We start from the raw sequence: 24,776 nt of genomic DNA, 5'->3' as shown, positions 1-24,776 counted from the left end.
TCTACCACTCCCTATACTCCTGCCATCTACAAGTTCCATAAAGTTCATAAATCCAGCCACCCAGATTATCCCATTGAGGCCATTTACTGTGTATGCAATGAGAGAATCTCTGCTCTTGTGGACTAACACCTACCTGTAACCCAACCTGCTGCATAAAAGGCACCATCAATTTCCTCCACCAACTCTTCACAGTTCCTGTTGTGTCACCACATGGCATCCTGCTTGTCACTATTGATGCCACCTTCCCCTACACTAATGTTCTTAATGTCTATGGCCTTCACAACACCTTTCCTAACATCCAATTGACTCTTAACCTACGACCTCCTTCTGGGTCACCATGACCAACGCCTCCCATTCCCCCTCACAAAATTGCTTCACCTTTGAAGAAATTGCCTATTCATTGATGACTTCTTCATGATCTGGACTGAGGGTGAGGTACCCACGCACATTCTTCCAGAGCCCCAACACCTTCTCACCCATTCATTTCAAGTCCTTCCTCATTCTCATCAAAGATGATCACAGCAGTACCTCTGTCATATCAAACCTACCAACCACCAACAATACCTTCACTTTGATAGCTGCCACCCATTCCATACCAAGAAGTTCCTTCCATCAGCCTAGTGACCCATGGCCATCGCATCTGTACATAACTTTTAGTCATCAATCAGCCCTCTCCGAGTATACCAGGTATCTCACTGAGGCCACCACAAACCAAAATTTCCTTCTCAAGCATGTGTCAAAACAGATCTCCCATGCCTCATCTCTCCAGTACCCTCCCACCTCCCACATTCCAACTGTCCAGCCATGAACGAGTACTCCACTCACGACTCAGTACCACCCACAACTGAAGCAACTGAATCGCATTCTCCACCAGGGATTGGGCTACCTGTCATCATGTCCTGAAATGAGCAGTATCCTACCCACTATCCTTCCCGCCCCTCCCACAGTAGTATTCTACAGTTCACCAGACGTACACAATATCCTTGTCCATCCCTACTCCACCCCTGCTCCCAACCCCTTGCCTCATGTCTCATACTCCAGCCTTATGCCTAGATGCAAGACCTATCCCACACATCCTCCCACCACCACCTTCTCAAGTGCAGCCATAGGCATCACCTAAACCATCAGAGGCAGGGCTATCTGTGAAAGCAGTCATGTGATCTACAAATTAAGCTGCAACCAGTGTGCTGTAGTCTTCATGGGCATGACAACCAACAAGCTGTCTATCCTCACAAATGGCCACCAACAAACTGTGGCCAAGAGACAGCTGGACCACCCAGTTACTGAATATATTGCCCAACAGAATGTGCTTCATTTCAGTGACTGCTTCACGGCTTGGATCTTCTTGATCATTGCTGCTGACACTAGATTTGCTGAATTGTGCTCTCCCTGCAATATATCCTACATTCCATAATCCCCCTGGTGTTGATCTTTGCTAGTCCCTGTCCTTCACCCTTCTCTTTCCCCACTCCCCACTCCCAATCCAGCACAACACAGCCTTGTATTCCACCAACGCACCCACTAGTCTTATTTCCCTCCTTCACTTTTTTCCTTTTCTCTTCTTCTTCCACCCCCCATGCTCACACAAGCAGCAACCCCTTCCCTGCTAACCCTCTCCCTCTCTACCCCAGCCTCCTCCTTACCCCCACCACCCACAGATTGCTTCTCCCATCAGGTGCAGTCACTGTACACAGTCCAGCATCAGCAGCAAGAGACAGTGGTCATCCATGTGTGAGTTTTGCCTGTGTGAGTTTTCTACTTTAGAAGAAGGCATTTTGGCTGAAAGCTCAAAATGTATGGCAGTATTTTGTTGTGCCTGTCTCTGATCCACAATTCATCTATATTGTGAATAGCAGTCTATCCTTTTTATAATATTGTCTTTATTCCATCCAGGATTTTCCATTGTTTGGCAGTATGTGAGAGTCAACATGTACACAAAATGCATAATCAAAACTATTTAATATTCTACCAAAATTGACAAGCTACAAATTAGTAACTGAAATGTATTACACAAAAATTTATCTATCATAGAAAAGCACAGGAAAACCTCTTTTTATGCAAGAGGCAGAAATGTCTTTCTCAGCAGTGTTCAGCCATTTCAAGAACAGCCCTTCAGTGAGATTGGAAGGTTGAGCAGGGAATAAGAACAAGATTTGATGAATCCTGAAAGACTATAAGATTTTAGTTAAGTTGACATTGGCAACAGTATCATGAAGACTTACATAACTTCTAGTCATCAGTCTGCCTTACCTTCTGCAAATGGTATCACTTGACACTTTTCCAAATCATGACTCTAGTTTAATGTACAAAGTGGTACTTCAGAATTTGGTCACAACCCATCAATTAGCATACCACCTTCACACACATATAGCAGTTGTCTTTGGTACTTAAAAAAGACAATCATTACTGAACATGACACAACCACATCTGCATATTGTGCAGCCTTCCGTGGTATCATTCCAAGTGCTGGTCTTATTGTACCATTTCAGTTTTCCTTGTGGAGAATTCTCTCATCATACTTGACTACTTTCCATGACAAATTGCATCTGTTGCAGTATGGTGTATATACTCATGGGCAATAAGAAGATCTATGATACAACCACCCTTGAACACATTTCCTGTGCTTACTTGTCTTATCTGTATCTAAAATGCATTACTATAACTTAATATAAGCAACAGCAAAGACAGAAACCATTAGATATGTTATAAACTGAAGATCTACCATAATGTTATGGATGAAATGTTAAAATAAGGGGGCACTAAAGGATGTATCACATTACATTTACATCAGTGACCATTCAGTGCTTGTAAAAGTGGAGAAATATCTTTATTCCAATTATGTGGCAGTAATTGAGTAAAAAGTTAACTTCCAAGAAAAATAAGATCAATGAGGGCATTAAAACACTAATTAAATATCAACTTAAACTATGCCACAATGAGAAGTACAGATTTTGTCAACAGATGAAATGAAAGGTACCACAATACAGTTTGAAGAATATGAAACCACAACCACAGAAATGACACAATGTAGGCCTACTTCAAAACAGATTTTGATTCTGTTTAAATAAATATATCACAAATGAAAAACTTTTTACACGAATGTCATCACTCAAATATTGTCATTGCATGAAGTTAATGAGGAAATGTTGCATTCTATGACCGTAACAGCAGATTTTGCTGTTGGTGACCCTATGACACCAAAATGACACCAAAATTTCTCTAGAATCTGTCTGAATTTTAACTTACTTTTAGGTCTAGTGCAAAGTACATATGAATGATGCACCATAAAGCATAACATGCAGAGTTATAGGTAGAAACAAAATGAAGAAGCAGATAATAGACACCAGCTGTCCTATATGTAATAACTAATTCACCATTTTTTCCCTTCCATTAGCAACACATTGAGCAACTGAAATCCAATAGTCTTTCTAGAGATTCATTACATAATAAGATATATTTCGAATGAGTAGAAATGTTATTAGAGTGGCATCTAGAAACATGCAAAACACAGAGAGCCTAAACAACCTATGAATTGAGTATGGCAATCCAAATATAAATAAATAAAATCTGAACTTAGAAACAATAATGAAATATTACAATGGTCTCTCTCTCTCTCTCTCTCTCTCTCTCTCTCTCTCTCTCTCTCTCACTCACTCACTCACTCACTCACTCACACACACACACACACACACACACACACACACACACACACACACACACACACACACAGATTAATATGTACACTCGCATTTGGCTCTGTAGATTGCATGAACATGGCAATGAAAGGAAACAACTATCGTAACAAGCTGCATACAGAACTGACAATGCATATGAGCTTGTGCTCATGCAAAATTATTATATGCTATAATAATGAAGTGCTGCTGTCCTTCTACCTCTATACCTAGACATAACTTGAAAAAATATCTTAGTCTAGCATAAAGATGTTGATTTCTGAAAACTATTGTCCTTTCACTTTCTTTACTTATTTGTATGTTTACAAAGGTAGTAAACCAAAGTTGTGCTGGATTTTGTGATACATATAAGTTCTGTATGGCATTCACAGTCTAAAAAAGGTAAAGTAAATTCTTCATCTGTTTTTATTGGCATGTTATAAAACATATTATGGAAAATATATTAAACCCCTAGTATGTCAACATTTTGTTGTGATTATATCAGCAGAGAGAAGCCACACTCATCACACCACAACCAAACCTACATTGTTGTGCAGCTGATGGCATTCAAACCTTCTAAATTTCAAGGTGTATTATACACAGAACTGAACATTTATTTTTTTAAAAGTGGCCTTAATATTTTTTCATTTTTCAGCATAGAATGTGCAAACTTGTTTAGTGATAGCCTCACTGTATGTGACATTCTTGAAAATTGTAGCCACGAGAGGGTTCAGAACCAATTACTTGTTTCTTTAGAGATGTTAAAAAAATTTGCATATAGAACTCAATGTGAATTCCTATTAATGTTTGAGAACAGTTTTTATGCATAACAATACATTTAATACCAGATCTAAACTGCAAATACAAAACAATTTCTGCATTGTGATAATTAATAAATATTGTTGGCCTAATTACAGATATAAATGGAAGAATGAGATGCTCGGGCTGCAATGGTAAGTCTACTACAGCCTGTGGAGCTGTGGGGTGGAGATCTTGACTACATCTTACCAAGACTTAAGGAAACTAAAAACTGTCCAATGAACAAGTTCATGCCATAAAGCTGTTAGTACCTGTAAGATGTCCATCTTGATGGATAGCTTTGAAAGAGTAGGAGGGAGGGATGGGACCAATACAGATGGGATACTCACCAGCCTACAGTAGAGGCAACGTACTGATTCTGTTTCTGCAATGGTCTTGAATATTAGGAATAGCATCCTGGCAGAACTCAGACAACAGCTGTAGTCTATAGGACATGCCTAGCTAGATCTGTGCTGACATGTGTGTTCTACATTATATTTGGCTGAGTAAACATTAGTATGGAGATCATAATGGCTCTAGGCTATAGAATATGCCTTGATACATCTGTGACAACACTTTCTACATGAAGTTTAGCTCCATAAATATTAATATGAACTTTAGAAACCTCCTTACTTCTAACAACTCTTTTTTGCAGACAACAGATTGCAGAATGTTGGAATCTGAAGACAGGCAAGTGCAGTTGGACAAAGAGTTAAAAAAAAACATCAAATGGAGCAATGGAATGTCCACAATGGAATAACAATAGTATGGAAAGAACAGATTGCTATGCACCTCATAGGGGAGTCACTGAGTCACATACATGCACAATGAAAGCTATCTGTGGCTCAGTGCCTCCTTCATCTACAACTACATCTACATCTACACTCTGCAAACCACCATGTAGTGCATGGCAAAGGGTACGTCCAATTGTACCAGTTATTAGGGTTTCTTTCCATTCCATTCACACACGGAGCATGGGAGTTATGATTGAATGCCTTGGTTTTGCAGTAATTATTGTAATGTTATCCTCATGGTCCCTATCTGAGCAATACGTTGGTCATTGTAGAATATTCCTAGAATCATCATTTAAAGATGGTTCTTGAAACTTTGTTAATAGACTTTCTCAGGATAGTTTACATCAATCTTCAATAGCCTGCCAGCTCATTTCCTTCAGTATCTGTGTGACACACAGATCAAACAAACCTGTGACCATTCGTGCTGCTCTTCTCTGTATATGTTGAGTATCCCCTGTTAGTCCTATTTGGTACAGGTACTATAAATCTGAGCAGTATTCTAGAACCAGTCATACAAGTGATTTGTAAGCAGTCTCCTCTGTAGTCTGACTGCATTTCCCCACTATTTTACCAATAAACTGAAGTCTACCACCAGCTTTACCCACAACTGAGTCTATGTGATCATTCCATTTTGTATCCATACGAAGTGTTCCACCCAGGTATTTGTATGAGTTGGCCAATTCCAACAGTGACTCATTGATATTATAATCATAGGATATTATGTTTTTTCTTTTTTTCATTTTGTGAAGTGCACAGTTTTACATTTCTGAACATTTAAGCAAGTTGCCAATCTTCACACCACTTTGAGATCTTATGAAGATCTGACTGAATAATTATGCAGATTCTTTCATACAGTACTTAATCATAGTTAACTGCATCATCTGCAAAAAGTCTGAGGTTACTATCAATATTGTCTGCAAGGTTATGAATATAAAATGTGAGCATCAAGGGTCCAACACTCTTCCCTGTGGCAAGGCTGAAGTTATTTGTACATTTGAAGACGACTCTCCAAGATAACATGCTGCATCCTCCCTACCAAAAATGTCCTCAGTCTAGTCTTAAATTTCACTTGATACCCCATATGATAATTTTTGACAATAAGCACAGATATGGTACTGAGTCAAATGCTTTTCATAAATCAACAAATACTGCATCTACCTGCTGCCTTGATCCAAAGCTTTCATCATGTCATGTGAGAAAAATGTGAGTTGGGTTTCACATGATTGATGTTGTTGGGATCCTTGCTGGTTGGCATGGAGGAGGTCATTCTGTTCAAAATACCTCATTATGTTCGAGCTGAGAATATGTTCTAAGATTCTACAAAAAATTCATGTCAAGGATATTGGATGGGAGTTTTGTGGATCATTTCTACTACCCTTCTTGTAGATAGGTGTCACTGGTTTTTTCTTCCCAGAACTAGGCATTTTTTTTTTGTTCAAGGGATTATAGATTATAGTTAGAAGAGGGGCGAATTCAGCCACAAATTCAATGTAGAATCTGATATGGATTCCATCAGGCCCTGGAGCTTTGTTCAGTCTTGATGATTTCAGCTGTTTCTCAACACCACTGACTCTAATACTTAATTAATTCATCTTTTCAGTGGTACAAAGATTAATTTGGGGAAATTCTGCTGGGTTTTCCTTTGTAAAGGAGCATTTGAAAACAGAATTAAGCATTTCAACATTTGCTTTGCTTCACTCAATTTCATCTACATCTACATCTACATGGATAATCTGGAAATCACATTTAAGTGATTGGCAGAGGATTCATCTAACCATCTTCACAATTCTCTATTATCCCAACCACGTATAGTGGGCCGAAAGAATGAACACCTATATCTTTCCGTACGAGCTCTGATTTCCCTTATTTTATCCTGGTGATCATTCCTCCCTATGTAGGTCAGTGTCAACAAAATATTTTTGCATTTGGAGGAGAAAGTTGGTGATTGGAATTTTGTGAGAAGATTCCATCGCAACGAAACACGCCTTTCTTTTAATGATGTCCAGCCCAAATCCTGTATCATTTCTGTGACACTTTCTCCCATATTTCGCAATAAGACAAAACATGCTGCCTTTCTTTGAACTTTTTCGATGTACTCCATCAGTCCTATCGGGTAATGATCCCACACCACACAGCAGTATTCCAAAAGAGGACAGAAGAGCATAGTGTAGGCAGTCTCCTTAGTAGGTCTGTTACATTTTCTAAGTGTCCTGCCAACAAAACGCAGTCTTTGGTTAGCCTTCCCCACAACATTTTCTATGTATGCCTTCCAATTTAAGTTGTTCGTAACTGTAATACCTAGGTATTTATTTGAATTTACGGCTTTTAGATTAGACTGATTTATCATGTAACCGAAGTTTAATGAGTTCCTTTTAGCACTCATTTGGAAGACTTCACACTTTTCGTTATTTAGGGTCAACTGCCACTTTTTGCACCATTCAGATATCTTTTATAAATAGTTTTGCAGTTTGTTATGATCTTCTGATGACTTTATTAGTCGATAAACGACAGTGTCATCTGCAAACAACCAAAGACGGCTGCTCAGATTGTCTCCCAAATCGTTTATGTAGATAAGGAACAGCAAAGGGCCTATAACACTACCTTGGGGAACACCAGAAATCACTACTGTTTTACTCGATGACTTTCCATCAATTACTACAAACTGTGACCTCTCTGACAGGAAATCACAAATCCAGTCACATAACTGAGACGATATTCCATAAGCACGCAATTTCACTATGAGCCACTTGTGTGGTACAGTGTCAAAAGCCTTCCGGAAATCCCAAAATACGGAATTGATCTGAAATCCCTTGTCAACAGCACTCAACACTTCATGTGAATAAAGAGCTAGTTGTGTTTCACACGAATGATGTTTTCTAAACCCATGTTGACTGTGTGTCAATAAACCGTTTTCTTTGAGGTAATTCATAATGTTCAAACACAATATATGTTCCTAAATCATGCTGCATATCAATGTTAATGATATGGGCTTGTAATTTAGTGGATTACTCCTACTACCTTTCTTGAATATTGGTGTGACCTGGTCAACTTTCCAGTCTTTGGGTACAGATCTTTCTTTGAGCGAACGTTTGTATATGATTGTTAAGTATGGAGCTAATGCATCAGCATACTCCAAAAAGAACCTAATTGGTATACGGTCTGGACCAGAAGACTTACTTTTATTAAGTGATTTAAGTTGCTTCACTACTCCGAGCATATTTACTTCTACATTACTCATGTTGGCAGCTGTTCTCAATTCGAATTCTGGAATATTTACTTCATCTTCTTTTGTGAAAGCATTTTGGAAGGCTGTGTTTAGTAACTGTCTTCGATAGTATCTCCATTGGTATTGCACGGAGAAGGCATTGATTGTTTCTTGCCGCTAACATACTTCAGTTGCTGTTTCATTTGTTATGTAGTAGACATTACTTTGGTGCCACTAACAGCCTTTACATATGACCAGAATGTCTTTGGGTTTTGTGAAATATAATTTGACAATATTCTGCTACTGCAGTCACTGAATGCATCGTGCATTTCTCTCTTGACAACCAAACATGTTTCATTCAGTATTTCTCTATCTACACTGTTGTTGTGGTCTTCAGTCCTGAGACTGGTTTGATGCAGCTCTCCATGCTACTCTATCCTGTGCAAGCTTCTTCATCTCCCAGTACCTACTGCAACCTACATCCTTCTGAATCTGCTTAGTGTATTCATCTCTTGGTCTCCCTCTACGATTTTTACCCTCCACGCTGCCCTCCAATGCTAAATTTGTGATCCCTTGATGCCTCAAAACATGTCCTACCAACCGATCCCTTCTTCTAGTCAAGTTGTGCCACAAACTTCTCTTCTCCCCAATCCTATTCAACACCTCTTCATTATTTATGTGATCTGCCCATCTAATCTTCAGCATTCTTCTGTAGCACCACATTTCAAAAGCTTCTATTCTCTTCTTGTCCAAACTAGTTATCGTCCATGTTTCACTTCCATACATGGCTACACTCCATACAAATACTTTCAGAAACGACTTCCTGACACTTAATTCTATACTCGACATTAACAAATTTCTCTTCTTCAGAAACGATTTCCTTGCCATTGCCAGACTACATTTTATATCCTCTCTACTTCAACCATCATCAGTTATTTTACCCCCCAAATAGCAAAACGCCTTTACTACTGTGTCTCATTTCCTAATCTAATTCCCTCAGCATCACCCGACTTAATTCGACTACATTCCATTATCCTCGTTTTGCTTTTGTTGATGTTCATCTTATATCCTCCTTTCAAGACACTGTCCATTCCATTCAACTGCTCTTCCAAGTCCTCTGCTGTCTCTGACAGAATTACAATGTCATCGGTGAACCTCAAAGTTTTTATTTCTTCTCCATGAATTTTAATACCTACTCTGAATTTTTCTTTTGCTTCCTTTACTGCTTGCTCAATATACAGATTGAATAACATCGGGGAGAGGCTACAACCCTGTCTCACTCCTTTCCCAACCACTGCTTCCCTTTCATGCCCCTCGACTCTTATAACTGCCATCTGGTTTCTGTACAAATTGTAAATAGCCTTTCACTCCCTGTATTTTACCCCTAACACCATCAGAATTTGAAAGAGAGTATTCCAGTTAACATTGTCAAAAGCTTTCTCTAAGTCTACAAATGCTAGAAACGTAGGTTTGCCTTTCCTTAATCTTTCTTCTAAGATATGTCGTAAGGTTAGTATAGCCTCACATGTTCCAACATTTCTACAGAATCCAAACTGATCTTCCCCGAGGTCTGCTTCTACAAGTTTTTCCATTCGTCTGTAAAGAATTCGCGTTAGTATTTTGCAGCTGTGACTTATTAAACTGATAGTTCGGTAATTTTCACATCTGTCAACACCTGCTTTCTTTGGGATTGGAATTATTATATTCTTCTTGAAGTCTGAGGGTATTTCGCCTGTCTCATACATCTTGCTCACCAGATGGTAGAGTTTTGTCATGACTGGCTCTCCCAAGGCCATCAGTAGTTCTAATGGAATGTTGTCTACTCCCGGGGCCTTGTTTCGACTCAGGTCTTTCAGTGCTCTGTCAAACTCTTGACGCAGTATCTTATCTCCCATTTCGTCTTCATCTACATCCTCTTCCATTTCCATAATATTGTCCTCAAGCACATCGCCCTTGTATAAACCCTCTATATACTCCTTCCACCTTTCTGCCTTCCCTTCTTTGCTTAGAACTGGGTTTCCATCTAAGTTCTTGATATTCATACAAGTGGTTCTCTTCTCTCCAAAGGTCTCTCTAATTTTCCTGTAGGCAGTATCTATCTTACCCCTAGTGAGACAAGCCTCTACATCTTTACATTTGTCCTCTAGCCATCCCTGCTTAGCCATTTTGCACTTCCTGTCGATCTCATTTTTGAGACGTTTGTATTCCGTTTTTGCCTGCTTCATTTACTGCATTTTTATATTTTCTCCTTTCATCAATTAAATTCAATATTTCTTCTGTTACCCAAGGATTTCTATTAGCCCTCGTCTTTTTACCTACTTGATCGTCTGCTGCCTTCACTACTTCATCCCTCAGAGCTACCCATTCTTCTTCTACTGTAATTCTTTCCCCCATTCCTGTCAATTGTTCCCTTATGCTCTCCGTGAAACTCTCTACAACCTCTGGTTCTTTCAGTTTATCCAGGTCCCAACTCCTTAAATTCCCACCTTTTTGCAGTTTCTTCAGTTTCAATCTGCAGTTCATATCCAATAGATTGTGGTCAGAATCCACATCTGTCACTGGAAATGTCTTACAATTTAAAACCTGGTTCCTAAATCTCTGTCTTACCATTATATAATCTATCTGATACCTTTTAGTATCTCCAGGATTCTTCCAGGTATACAACCTTCTTTTATGATTCTTGAACCAAGTGTTAGCTATGATTAAGTCATGCTCTGTGCAAAATTCTACAAGGCGGCTTCCTCTTTCATTTCTTCCCCCCAATCCATATTCTCCTACTATGTTTCCTTCTCTCCCTTTTCCTACTGACGAATTCCAGTCACCCATGACTATTAAATTTTCGTCTCCCTTCACTACCTGAATAATTTCTTTTATCTCATCATACATTTAATCTATTTCTTCATCATCTGCAGAGCTAGTTGGCATATAAACTTGTACTACTGTTGTAGGCATGGGCTTTGTGTCTATCTTGGCCACAATAATGCGTTCACTATGCTGTTTGTAGTAGCTAACCCGCACTCCTATTTTTTTATTCATTATTAAACCTACTCCTGCATTACCCCTATTTGATTTTGTATTTATAACCCTGTATTCACCTGACCAAAAGTCTTGTTCATCCTGCCACCGAACTTCACTAATTCCCACTATATCTGACTTTAACCTATCCATTTCCCTTTTTAAATTTTCTAACCTACCTGCCCGATTAAGGGATCTGACATTCCACGCTCCGATCCGTAGTACGCCAGTTTTCTTTCTCCTGATAACGACGTCCTCTTGAGTAGTCCCCGCCCAGAGATCCGAATGGGGGACTATTTTACCTCCGGAATATTTTACCCAAGAAGACGCCATCATCATTTAATCATACAGTAAAGCTGCATGCCCTCGGGAAAAATTACGGCTGTAGTTTCCCCTTGCTTTCAGCCGTTCGCAGTACCAGCACAGCAAGGCCGTTTTGGTTAATATTACAAGGCCAGATCAGTCAGTCATCCAGACTGTTGCCCTTGCAACTACTGAAAAGGCTGCTGCCCCTCTTCAGGAACCACATGTTTGTCTGGCCTCTCAACAGATACCCCTCCGTTGTGGTTGCACCTACGGTACGGCCATCTGTATCGCTGAGGCACGCAAGCCTCCCCACCAACGGCAAGGTCCATGGTTCATGGGGGGCTATCTACACTATGTGATCAAAAGTATCCGGACACCGGGCTGAAAAATGACTTACAAGTTTGTGGCACCCTCCATCGATAATGCTGGAATTCAGTATGGTGTTGGCCCACCCTCAGCCTTGATGACAGCTTCTGCTCTCACAGGCATACGTACAGTCAGGTGCTGCAAAGTTTCTTGGGGAATGGCAGCCCAGTCTTCACAGAGAGCTGCACTGAGGAGAGGTATTGATGTCGGTCAGTGAGGCCTGGTCTGAAGTCGACATTCCAAAACATCCCAAAGGTGTTGTATAGGATACAGCTCAGAACTCATTGCAGGCTGGTCTGTTACAGGGATGTTATTGTTGTGTAACCACTCTACCATAGACCGTGCGTTAAGAACAGGGGCTCGATCATGTTGAAAGATGCAATCACCATCCCCGAATTGCTCTTCAACAGTGGGAAGCAAGAAGGTGCTTAAAACATCAATGTACACCTGTGCTATGATAGTTCCATGCAAAACAACAAGGGGTGCAAGCCCCTCCATGAAAAACATGACCACGCCATAACACCACCGCCTCCAAATTTTGCTGTTGGCACTACACACACTGGCACATGACGTTCACCGGGCATTTGCCATACCCACACCCTGCCACCTGATTGCCACATTGTGTACCATGATTTGTCACTCCACTCAACATTTTTCCACTGTTCAATCATCCAATATTTACACTCCTTACACCAAGTGAGGCGTCGTTTGGCATTTACCGGCGTGATGTGTGGCTTATGAGCAGCCGCTCGTCCATGAAGTCCAAGTATTCTCACCTCCCGCCTAACTGCCATAATACTTGCAGTGTATCCTGATGCATTCTGGAATTCTGGTGTGATGGTCTGGATATATGTCTGCCTATTACACATTATGACCCCCTTCAACTGTGGGCGGTGTCTGTCGGTCAGCAGACAAGGTCAGCCTGTACGCTTTTGTACTGTACATGTCCCTTCATGTTTCCACTTCACTATCACGTTGGAAACAGTGGACCTAGGGATGTTTAGAAGTTTGGAAATCCCACTTACAGACGTGTGACACAAGTGACACCCAATCACCTGACCACAATTGAAGTCCGTGACTTCCGTGAAGTGCCCCATTCTGCTCTCTCATGATGTATAATGACTACTGAGGGCGCTGATATGGAGTACCTGGCAGTAGGTGGCAGCACAATGCACCTAATAGGAAAAACATATGTTTTTGGGATGCCTGGATACAGCCATATGCTTTGTTTTACTCCTGTTATGCAGTAATCTCTGTTTCTTTAAAATTTTCTATACAGTGATCATATATCATAGATGTTCCCTCCCATTATGAACTGTTCTACTGGATATGTATCTATCCAGTGCAAGGTCAACTATTCTTTTAAACCTGAGCCATAGGTACTCTGCATCAGGGGAGGCCAAGAATTTGGCTCACAGACCATGCCTGGGCCCAAGTGACAAACTGTTCAGCTCACTTCATATTCCTCCCCCACCATGCCACACTGTTTGAGTGTGAGGAGATAAAAAACAGTAGATGCACCACATTTAAATGCAACTACATTTGCACTGCATGAGACTTGGTTTTATATTTCACATTTCTCAACAACATTGATGACAAACAAAACAAGTTTTCAGTATTAATTGTTTTTGGCACACTGAAGACGTGATATAATTTTTATCTGCTACAAACTGTTGGCATACAGACAGGTTCAGACAATTTCACCGAGTTTTGTACTCAACTTGCCACATAATCCTAACTCATTTAGTTTCATAATTGAAAAAAGGTCTTTCACACAAATGTTGATCAAAATATTGTAGTACTTTTGCAGCCCCATTACGGAGACTGAAAAAATCTACCTGAGAAAAGCAATGTATACATCTGGGACAGATTTAACATGAAAAGATTTGTAATTAAAACTGGAACTTCCTTGCAGGTCAACCAGTTACATGTACACATGCACAGGAGCACTTCCAGCTGAAATGGTAAACAGTCTTGAAAAAAGCTCAAAACAGATCCTAGATTGACAGTGTCCTCAAAACCTGTATAAAACTGCTGTAATTCTTGCAGGGCCACAATGAATTATTCCAACCTTGGGTTTCTTTAATGTGAGTGAGCTTAGGGAACTGAATTGTCTTTCTCAGAATGCGTCCCTTCTACAATGTTATTTTCTTTCTAAATGCATCCCCATAACCAGATAGAAGTTATCCCTGCAATGTCTTACAGTAGGCAGCATTAAGTCAAGTGCATTTAAAATGTGAAGTCTGCAATCCATTCTGGATGTTCTAATTTTCGTTTCTGCAGTCCTTTTTCCTTCATGAATTGAACAATAGCAAGATTTACATGAAAAAAACCATTCCCGGTATGTCCCATGACTTCAATGTATGAGGGTTGCCCAGAAAGTAATGCACTGCATTTCTTTCTTCAACAGTTCTTTATTGAACATAATGAGAATTACACACATGAAAGAATGGCGTTTTATTTACAAATCCTATTTTTCATGTAGTCTCTATCCCTTTCTATGGCCTTCCACCAGCACAAAACAAGGGCATGTATGCCCTATTGGTGCCAATCCTTGTCCTGGTGGTGGAGTCAGTGCTTCACTGTGTGAATTCCATCCGCACTTCCTTTGCTGATTGACAGATGCAGTGCAAACTGCTGAGTCATAATACATCTGTCCTTGCAAATTACAACACCAGCTCACTGCAACATGTCAGGTGTGACAGCCATGGATGGTCTCCCTAACCGATGCAAATCATGGAGCTCCGCCGAACCACCTTCTGATGACCTCACCCTCTGTGCCCAGTGACTAACAGTACTTCCGTAGACAGCAGATGCTCCATTGACTTTGCACATCCATTAGCAAATATCCACCACAGTTTCTTCCTCTGCAGTGAGAAATTCAATGACGGCATGTTGCTCGTAATGTACATCACCTACAGACGCCATTTTGAAACTGTCTTGCAGCTACGCTACCCGTCGGAAGTGACAGAAACTTGGCACACTCACTCAGGAGACTTCAAATAATACATATGTTAATGTTTTGCATTCGTAGCATTGTTTTCAGCTGAGAAAAAAAATGTAGTGCATTACTATCTGGCCAACCCTCATACTTTGGAGTAATATATGAAGTCTCCATATTCTTCGTTCACTTCCATTGAAAATTGCTGCAACTGAAAATGGAGTAATGGGTGCGACTTCATATATTTTACTATTTATACCACCAAATTCTTCAGGTGCTCCACAGCTGCAATTTTAGCACATAGTTTAAATTATATCTGCAGGTACTGTAATGTCATTTTTTTTAGGAAATAAGCAGTACCTATCGCTTATGCGAATTGAGAATTCTCTTCCCTCTCATCTGTCATTCTCATTCATTTTAAAGGATTGTGATGATAGATTGCCAGACTGCCTCTTTTTGGTCAAACAGCAATTGGACCTGTGAATGTTCTTCCGAAGGGTAAACAGCACTAACATTACGATTCTGCTAAACTCAGAGAGTTGTGCCAACTGCAAAAACCCACACCACAGTGATAAATGAAATGTTGCTCTGTTGCGGTTACTTCTGGAGAAGGGCTGAGCAAAGCTGAATGACAGGCCAGGCCTTGGCCCACATGTGGCCCTCACATGCTGCACACATGAAGTTTGGCACACTGTGGCTGACCCTGCTCTACATGCTCCTGCTCTCACTGAGACATGACACTACTGATTTTTTATGTAGTTGACTGAACATATATATCTTTCTGCTTGTTTTAGTTATCCTTTGTACTTTGGTAATCATTGTTACCACAATCACATCTTGGTCACTGGTACCAGTTTTTATGTGGGCATCCTCAAAGAGGAAAGGATTATCTGTTACCATTAGACCCAATATATTTTCATCATGAGTGGGTTTCCTAATTTTCTGTTCTAAGCTGTTTTCAGAGAAGGCATTTAGTAATGCTCACATGATGTCTTATCATTTCTACCATTAACTAAACTCTGTATGGTGAGAAACATCAAGTGGGATGTCATAGGGTTATCAGAACTGTGACAATAAAATACAGACACATTAGAGTTAAAATTGGAACACTTTTTTTTACTACAAAGAAACAGACAGCAATAAATTCAGGCATAAACAAGAAAAATAATGTTTCATATACAAAAGGAATCTCAAGGCAGTATAGTAAGAATTGTTTTCAAACAAAACAAAAGATATTCAAGGAAATTATGCAGGGCTATCCATTAATGTGCACACATTCAGGTGAAAAGATAGATGACTTCTTCAAAAATTTACAGAAACTGATAGAGGACAACTTTCTCACCGCTTTAGGGTAATGTTGGTTTTTCAAGCAAAAATGGGACAAAAATTAAATAATGATTTGTAATAAGATTAAAATAATGTACTCTCAGTGCAGTGAAGAGACTGCTGTACAAATTAACAATGAAGTCATAGAACCAGTTTATGGGTTTTGTATTTAATGCAGTTGTAGACAGTGACTAGATGGATAGGAAATAAATAAAGTGAAAAATAAATATAGCCCGCATTAATTTTGGTAAAATAATTTTCAAAGCTAAGTTTACAGTGTATTTGAAAATGAAAGTTTACAATTAATGTGTATTATCAGCTTTGATTAACAGAAAGCATACCTAAAAAGACATGTTTTTAATTTTCTTTTGGAGTTATAGGGATACTTCACATCAGTTAAGAGCTTCTTGCAGACATTCATATCAGAATACAGAACCACTGTCTGAACCCAAGAAAGGAGGTAAAGTCTACATGAGCATTATCCTTCCGTCTATTATTGGGTTTTGTAAGTCCGAATTCAGTTGAAACTAATCTTCATTATCAGCATCAACTACTATTAAGGAACACAGGATCTCTGGAGAGGCCTCTTAAAGATGTGCTAGCTTAATGTGATTTTCTTGATTTTGCTTTTGCTGAACACAAATTTTCTTTACTGTAGCTACATATCCCCAGACAATAATGTAACAGTGGGTGAGAGTGTGGAAAGTAAGTAAGCACCATTTTGCTCAAATCAATGACACAAGGAATATGTCTAAGTGCAGAACATGCTACACTGAGCATCTTCATTGGTTTATTTATGTCTTGACTCCATTTTTCTTGTTACACAGCTACATCCTAATAAATTATGTTGTTACATATGACCATTAATGTCTCTTCTGGTGTCAACAGATCATTTTAACAGGGTATTCACTCACCATATGGCCATCCTACAAGTGCTGTGGTGATGACCAGTTTCAATTTTTTAGCATGTCATCTTTCTTTGTTTGATACTGCATACTGTAAGTCTTTATGAGATTCAGATTTAGCATGCTTTCTGTGAATCAGCTGTAGGCTTGTTCATTTATCATCTGAGCAGTGTTACATATGGTAGATTTTGGTCTTTGATTAGTATGCTGCTATCACTGACAAACATGAGATTTTTTTTCAAGAGTACTTGAAAGTCATTATGAAGTTACGTGTGTAGGTTGGGAGTACAAGTGGATCCATTACCAACCATCATGGGACTGACTTATGTCCCCCAGTGTGAGTTTAATTTTATTCCTAAGATTGTTTTCATCAGTTTCCCTGCAAAAGACTTAAAGCTCATGAATGTATCAATTTTCATAGCCAATGGTATATTTTAAACACGCCTGGAAAAAGTTTTGTAAATATATTGAACGTTTGACAGACGAGACCCCATAGCTGGAGGTATGCCATGCCTTCCTCACAACTGAGAACCAGATCCAATCTTCATTTGCAGGATAATAATCAGACTGTGGTGGCACTTGACAACAAATCCAGTCATCTTTATCAAAAGGAAGTAAAAGTATGAAGATTAGGGTGTAATGTCCCATTTTGATGAGATTGTTAGAGAGGGAAGATAAGCTCGGATGGTGGAAGAATGAGTATGGTAACTGCCCATGTCCTGTCCAAAACAATGACACTGGCATTTACTTTAAGCAATTTAGGGTTAGCTGGATGGGGATGTAAACTGCCAACATTATGAATTCCGACCGCAGTCAGACAAAGAGAAAACTATCTTCCTACTGCACAACTCAACACAATAATGATCATATATACTAAGAAAAAATGATTGTTTTGAAAGACAAAAGAGTGTTGTGCAGCTGTGCACAGCTTTCATGGCTTATGTATTTACACTGAAATTTTATGAACCAAGTATTTTTGTGCTTTCAAGGGAATTTCGACAAAATTTCCAAACAGTGAGAATGAAGCCAAAAGCTATGCCTCCTACAATGAATGACACATTGTTTTCCTATTTTCCAGCCTTATTTGCTTTTATGACAGTAAAAACATTTATGACAAATTTTGTCTTTCACAGTTGTTTGTGAACATTATATTTTGAAATTGTGCACTGTTATTCCACTTGTCTTAATGTTCTCTTCCACAAGAGGACATACTGAAATGAATACTGTGTGTGTGTGTGTGTGTGTGTGTGTGTGTGTGTGTGTGTGTGTGTGTGTGTGTGTGTAGAATTTTCCAGCTTCAATTAGATAAATGATTGTTTCTGATGTAATTCAAAATATAGGCATCATGCTGCTGCAGTGGATCTGTAAGACAATTTCATTCTGTACAGAATAGTAACATGAGAAAAATAACATTATTTTTTGGTTTTTAAATACCTGACTGCACAGTTTAGTATCTCTACAAGCAGAATGTCACCTAAAATATCTTAACTTCACCACATTCAGTGTGAATTGCATCAAGATGTGACAACCAACTTTTGGTCCTTACCTTTTCATATAAGTCACTTGGCAATAGATTGAAGAAAACAAATTCAGTGGCCATTACTATAAGAGTGCACAAACACTTGTGTTTTATTGATAACACAACTTTTACATTCTTATTCAAATTCACATAATTGTACAAAAAGTTATTTTATAAACATTACAGGTAGCAACATCTTTTCCTTTTGTACAGTACAAACTCTGCTGCTGAGAGTATTTCAGACAGATAATTGTAGATGATTTTCAGTTGTTGTTGGTCTTGATTGGACAAAACAAACTTAATCAACACAGATAGTGAAAATTCCTGTGCAAAATTAAAGCTGTGGTAATCTTAATAAAATCATTTCTGAAACTTCTCCTTTATGTAAAGACAAACAGAAAGTACATGCAACTCCTTCATGCAGTATGCAGCATAATGTTACAAGCCATGCATGTGACTAAAGTCTTACGTGGATAGTTTTCTTTGGTTTGTATGTTATGTGCAATGATGGAGGTGCTTATGTAAGTACAACAAAGCTTGTGCTTTCTCTATATGCACCCACACCAAACTGACCTTTCTAACAATCTCCTTTTTAGTTCTGGTGGATATGTTACATAAATATAATGTTCATTTTGTCCCATATCATTTATTTCTGGAACTGTGTAATATTCCTCTGAGTATAAAGGCCTATTAGTTGAATTTGCATGATGCACTGGAGATGAAGTAGCCGTTGCAGTGGCACTTGTGCTGGCAACACTTTGGTCATCAGAACTGGAACAATAAAGAAAAAACTTGTCACAGTTAGGAAAAGCCGTTACATAACTTGTAGCATCCTAAATTGTTAAATAACTTTCTTAAAGGTGATATTATAACTAAGTCAGCTTCTTCTTCATATCCTGAAAAAAATTTTCAAGCAGATTCCAATGTTAACAGAAGTTGCATGCAAAAATATAATAATTTAGAGATGCAGGTAAACATTGTGCAAATGGTCTTACATTGTTTCGGAACTGTGTGAGTATTGCATCCATTGTGGTCTTACATTTTCTGACCTAACTAACTAATATTAATTTAATAACAATGGTTATTGTTCTGATCACTCCTACTGCTCTGTCATTGAATTTTCTGAAAATTAAGCAATCACTCTAAATTAAATTTACTTTGTTGAACGTGAAAAATGTGATTATTTCATTTTCTTATGTTTATTCTCCAGTCCGCAACAAGATTTCCATGTTGTTGTTGCTATAATAAATGTTCTCCTCCTTAATTACAATACTTGTAGTTAGTGGTAATGATGGCTTTAATGTTCTTTTTTCAAATGCATATAATATTAAATGTTTGTACTGAAGGTTTATTTCAGTAACTGAACTCATTGTAGCTATTCTTCTATTTTTATTCAGAGGTATTGTTGATTACACTGGCAATCACAAAACACAAAAAATGCTGACAAAAACCTCCTCTCCTCCTCACATCAGTTGGGTCCTTCTCTCCCTGGTGTACGAGTGAGTGATCTTCAATTTTTAACCTTCCCCAGCCCCTCTCTCTCCTTCCCAAGGGATCAAAAAGCAGTTCCAAAAACAAGGACAGTGTGTATAATTTTCTGTGTGTCTGTCGGCAGTACTGACATCTCTCCTGGAAGTAAGTACTGGGCAGCATTCCTGGTCTGGTTCGTACTTTAGTGAAAGACATGTTTGTACACACCATTAGATGCCATAAAAACTTTATTGAAATGCGCTATTAGTTTCAGTCTATGTGAACCATTTTCTCACATTGGAAAAAAAAACCTTTTTAGCATCTTGCTTCCTGATGTATTAAACATAACTGGCTTAATATTGATTTATATTTATCAAAACAAAAATGATCAATGTTGAAAAATATAATATGGCTAGATTAAAAAAAAAAAAAAAAGAACCACTCAGTATGCAATGGTGCGAGAAAACACATAAATGATGTGTAAATGTGTGAGTTTTTGGAGCTAGTGGCTTCTTCTTCTGGCAGAAGGGCTGTAGGGAATGTAAAAGGCAAAAAAGAACTGGTGAGGCTTAGGATAATGGAAGAGTTATGGAAAAGTCACCCAGAACCTTATGTCAGGGAGACGTATTGGACAGGATGAGAAGGAAAGACTGATTTTTGCTACCTACAGTCTTTCCTTCTTGTTCTTTCCAATAAGTCTCCTCTCACTTGGGATTCTGGATAACTTTTCTGCGACTGTTCCCATTTCTTAAACCTCACCAGCCCTTTTCCTTCATCCCTCTTCCTTTCTCTCCAATCTTTCTGCCAGTAGAAGGGGCCACTGGCTCTGAAAGCTTGTGCATTTCCACTTCTTTTATATGTTTTCTCCTGCCACTGTTTGTTGAGTAGATTTATTATCTCCATATTATATTTTTAGTATTGAGTGAAAAAGGCAAACATCAGTATTTACATTACACATTTACATAATTAAGATTATCTTTTGAACAGTTTTCAAATTCTTCAAGTGTCTAAAAATTCTTTACTATCACCCATTTTTGTGTTTTGTTTTTAAATACTTTTAGTGAGATGTGGTGTGTGTCTGAGGGTAATGTATTGAATAACTTTCCACCTAAACATTCAAAATACACTGTGCCTCCTTCAGCCTAGTTCTAGGTATAGTCATGAGTAATGCTTGATGAGTATCATGTCATTGTACAGATTGCTCTAGGCTTGACACGCACCTGATGATCTTTTTCTACCAGTTTTCTTCACACAGCTCCTACAGAATTGCTATACAAAAGGGTACCATGCTTGAATTGGCAGCAAAATAGAGCATAAGAGGGACTAAGCAATAGTTTTGAGACACATACGAGGTGTGACAAATAAATAGTAATGAAACTAGTCTCAGAACTGTGATTTATTGCGAACAAAGTTACAACTAACTTTTATTCCCATCAACATATATCCCTCTCATGTCTATACACCACTCAACATTTGTCTCCCACTGCTCAAAGCAGTGCTGTACGTCATCCATTGTCACCCTCTTTGACAAAACTGTCATTTTTGCTTTTACCTCTTCAACAGACTGAAAATGTGTTCCTTTCAATACACTTTTCAATTTTGGGAACAGATAAACGTCACAGGAATCTGGTGAATAGGAGGATGTTCGAGTGCAGGAATGCATTTGTCTGCTAAAACTCGTTTCACAGATAAGGCACTGTGGACTGGTGTGTTGTCCTGGTGCAGACTCCATGTGTCATTCTTCACGCATCTTGTCTTTTCTTTGTTACTCTTCCCATCAACTTGATTAGGACTTGTGTTTGTAGTATTTCTGATTAATGATTTGACCCATGGGCACCCATTCAGCCATGATAACATCCCTGATTTTGGAAAAAAAAATCAGCATTTCTTCAGTTTATGTCATTAAAAAAACTCATGCATGTGGTATAGAATTATCACCAAACACCTCCTTTAACATATGAAAACATTCTGCTGGTGACTTTTTTAAGTTCATGAGGAATTTGAGGTCAATGCATGCTCATGGCACTACTACAGAATAACCTCCTCTACATGAAGGCTCGAATGCAAACTAAAATATACAAAAAGATGAAACAAATGGTGGTTGCTCTTGAATGTTCAATATCAGTTGCATTCCTGTACCAACCTCCTCCATGTGGTGGTGCAACAGGAGGTGCGCTGTCTCATTGTTCAATTGGCTCAACTCATGTTGTTTACTCAGTACTTAAATAACACATGACAACCATTTACATACAAATATATTCAGTATGACTATTTAAAGTTAATTTCAAATCCAGATATATACAAAGAAATTTAACAAATGGGCATTTGGTGTCAAAATTGGATAAAATGAAAAATAATTATATTATATATAATGTTTTTAAATTAATTAAAAACTTTGCATTTCTGATTACCAGTGGTTTGGGAACTATCTTTTGTAGCATTAACAAAAGAGACATTAAATTCATCTACCATATCATATCAAAACAATAAAGAACATACCATTCTTTAAATTTGCTCTTACCACTTTTCTATCGAATAAAATGTATTACTGATCAATGTTCTGTCTCTTGTGCCTCTGATCTGTACTTACTTCATCTGTAATTCTGAAAGTCAGCTGTTCTCAGAGGATAGTCTAAGAAGTGCAAATCGCACTTGTGTGAGGGGGGGGGGGGGAAATATGGACCTAGGGGAGACATCGGATGTCATTGTGAAATTCCTACAATATTTCATTAGCACAAAAGATTGACATCTTCAGTTGTGACAAACACAATGCTGAGTTATGAGTGAAGTGCCAAATTTGGTGATCAATAACAATTTCTCGATTGGTAGTGGGAAAGACAGCTATGCTACCTGTAAGACAACAAATCAAGAAAAGTGAGAAAAGCATAGTTTTGATTTATTATGAACTGCCACTTCCACAGTTTGTTCAATATGAGCACCAGAGACATCAACAAGATGCTGTACAGCACAAGATTTGCACCTGGTGGCCAAAATTGGAACTAATGTTTTTCCAGCGGAAATTGGTTTTACATTAACACATTAGCACATCTACCAAATTTTGCTGCTATTTGATGTTTACAGCCTGCTTTCGTCCTCTGTGAGTAGCCGCACTTTTATTATAATCACCCAGTGCCAGGTTTGAGTCCAAGTCTGGCATACAGTTTTAATCTGCAAGGAAGTTTCAAGGTAAAACACATTCAACAGTTGAGTGGAATATCCACTCTAATTATACATCATTGTTTGGCTGAATTTGCAGCTTGGGAGCTAATTTGGTTCTATTCAAAGGTTTGGGTAGCTTCTTTCTATTACTTATCACTTATCTTACCTATGGTAATGATTTGTGAATGTGAAAATTACCACATTGCTCTGCAGTCAGAGGTCATATTAAACTGTTTGAAGATCAGTATATGCTATGTTCAGTATTTGCTGTTTATTGTTAGCTTTGTGGAGAAATTCAGAAAAGGATAACTTGCAAATTCAAAAGTACGCAAACAGTTATTTTCTCAATAACCACTGCTGCAGACTGCATCAAGTTTTATTCAATAAGTGTCAAAAACAACAATCTGAACTCATACTTACTCAAACAGAACCCATATTATGTAGTAGCAGAGGCAGATACCAAGAGAAAGCACCATGACCAACACGAAGACAAGGCCCCAAGGAAAATGTCTAGAATCATTGGGAGAATCTTCCCAGTAGCGGTCACAAGTGAGGTACCAACACACAGCACGATTCAACTCCTCTGTAACAAAAAGTTGCACAAATAAATTATTAAAGGAATTTGATGTTACTATATGGCTCAGAAATTTTTGTGTCCAGTTCCTGCCAATATACTAGAATCCACAGACTACTAGAATCCGCAGACTTATGTATTGTTCCTTTATAGATACAACACATCGTGAACATTGAAAAACACTGAAAAGAGTACCCCTCATGTCTTTTTATTACTCTTATTCATGTAGTTTATTATTTTTATCAACACTGTTTAGAGACATTATAAATGCTATCAAATTTATTTACGAGGTAACATTATTTATGAGCTAACAAAAGTTGTGCATATGTGCGTACATATCTGATCAAGGATATGTTTGACAATACAATCACAGAATATGGTGCTGAGCTCAATAGTCAACTACTCAACTGTTGCTAATAATACATGTGATTTATCTGGATTGTCTCCCTAAACACACTCTCCAATGTCCCAGCCTACAGCAACATTGCACACAGAAATGCCTGCTATTCAGCACATTCTTCAGCCTGCAATCCTTTTTCCCCCTCGCACCCCCCCAAATCCCCACATTTCCTATTTCCTCTGTCCTTACATACACCACAATATCACACTTATTTGTTTTTTCTTTATGGTACTCTTTTTATTTATGTGCCTGCTCAGAGAGGTTTTTTCTAGAAACTGTGGTCAAAATGGCCTTGTTATTAATTTTAAATAGATCTTATAGTGTACA

The 24,776-nt window shown here is 38.5% G+C and overlaps 1 protein-coding gene across 2 annotated transcripts in view; it reads right to left on the bottom strand.

The window, feature by feature from the left end:
- The window catches only part of LOC126263049 (uncharacterized), a 161,513-nt gene that overhangs the window by 47,800 nt on the left and 88,937 nt on the right, over positions 1-24,776 (bottom strand). For both annotated transcript variants that reach the window (XR_007546806.1, XM_049960024.1), the window contains exons 7-8: positions 23,896-24,058; positions 19,420-19,617 (exon numbers count right to left, since the gene is read on the bottom strand). Coding sequence is in view for 1 of the 2 variants with exons in the window: in XM_049960024.1 (XP_049815981.1) it covers positions 19,420-19,617; positions 23,896-24,058 (361 nt within the window). In the remaining variant the exon portion in view is untranslated. The remainder of the gene's footprint in view (positions 1-19,419; positions 19,618-23,895; positions 24,059-24,776) is intronic.

Source organism: Schistocerca nitens, chromosome 6, assembly GCF_023898315.1.
Source record: "Schistocerca nitens isolate TAMUIC-IGC-003100 chromosome 6, iqSchNite1.1, whole genome shotgun sequence".
NCBI lineage: Eukaryota > Metazoa > Arthropoda > Insecta > Orthoptera > Acrididae > Schistocerca > Schistocerca nitens.
This window is presented reverse-complemented; position numbering and strand designations above follow the sequence as displayed.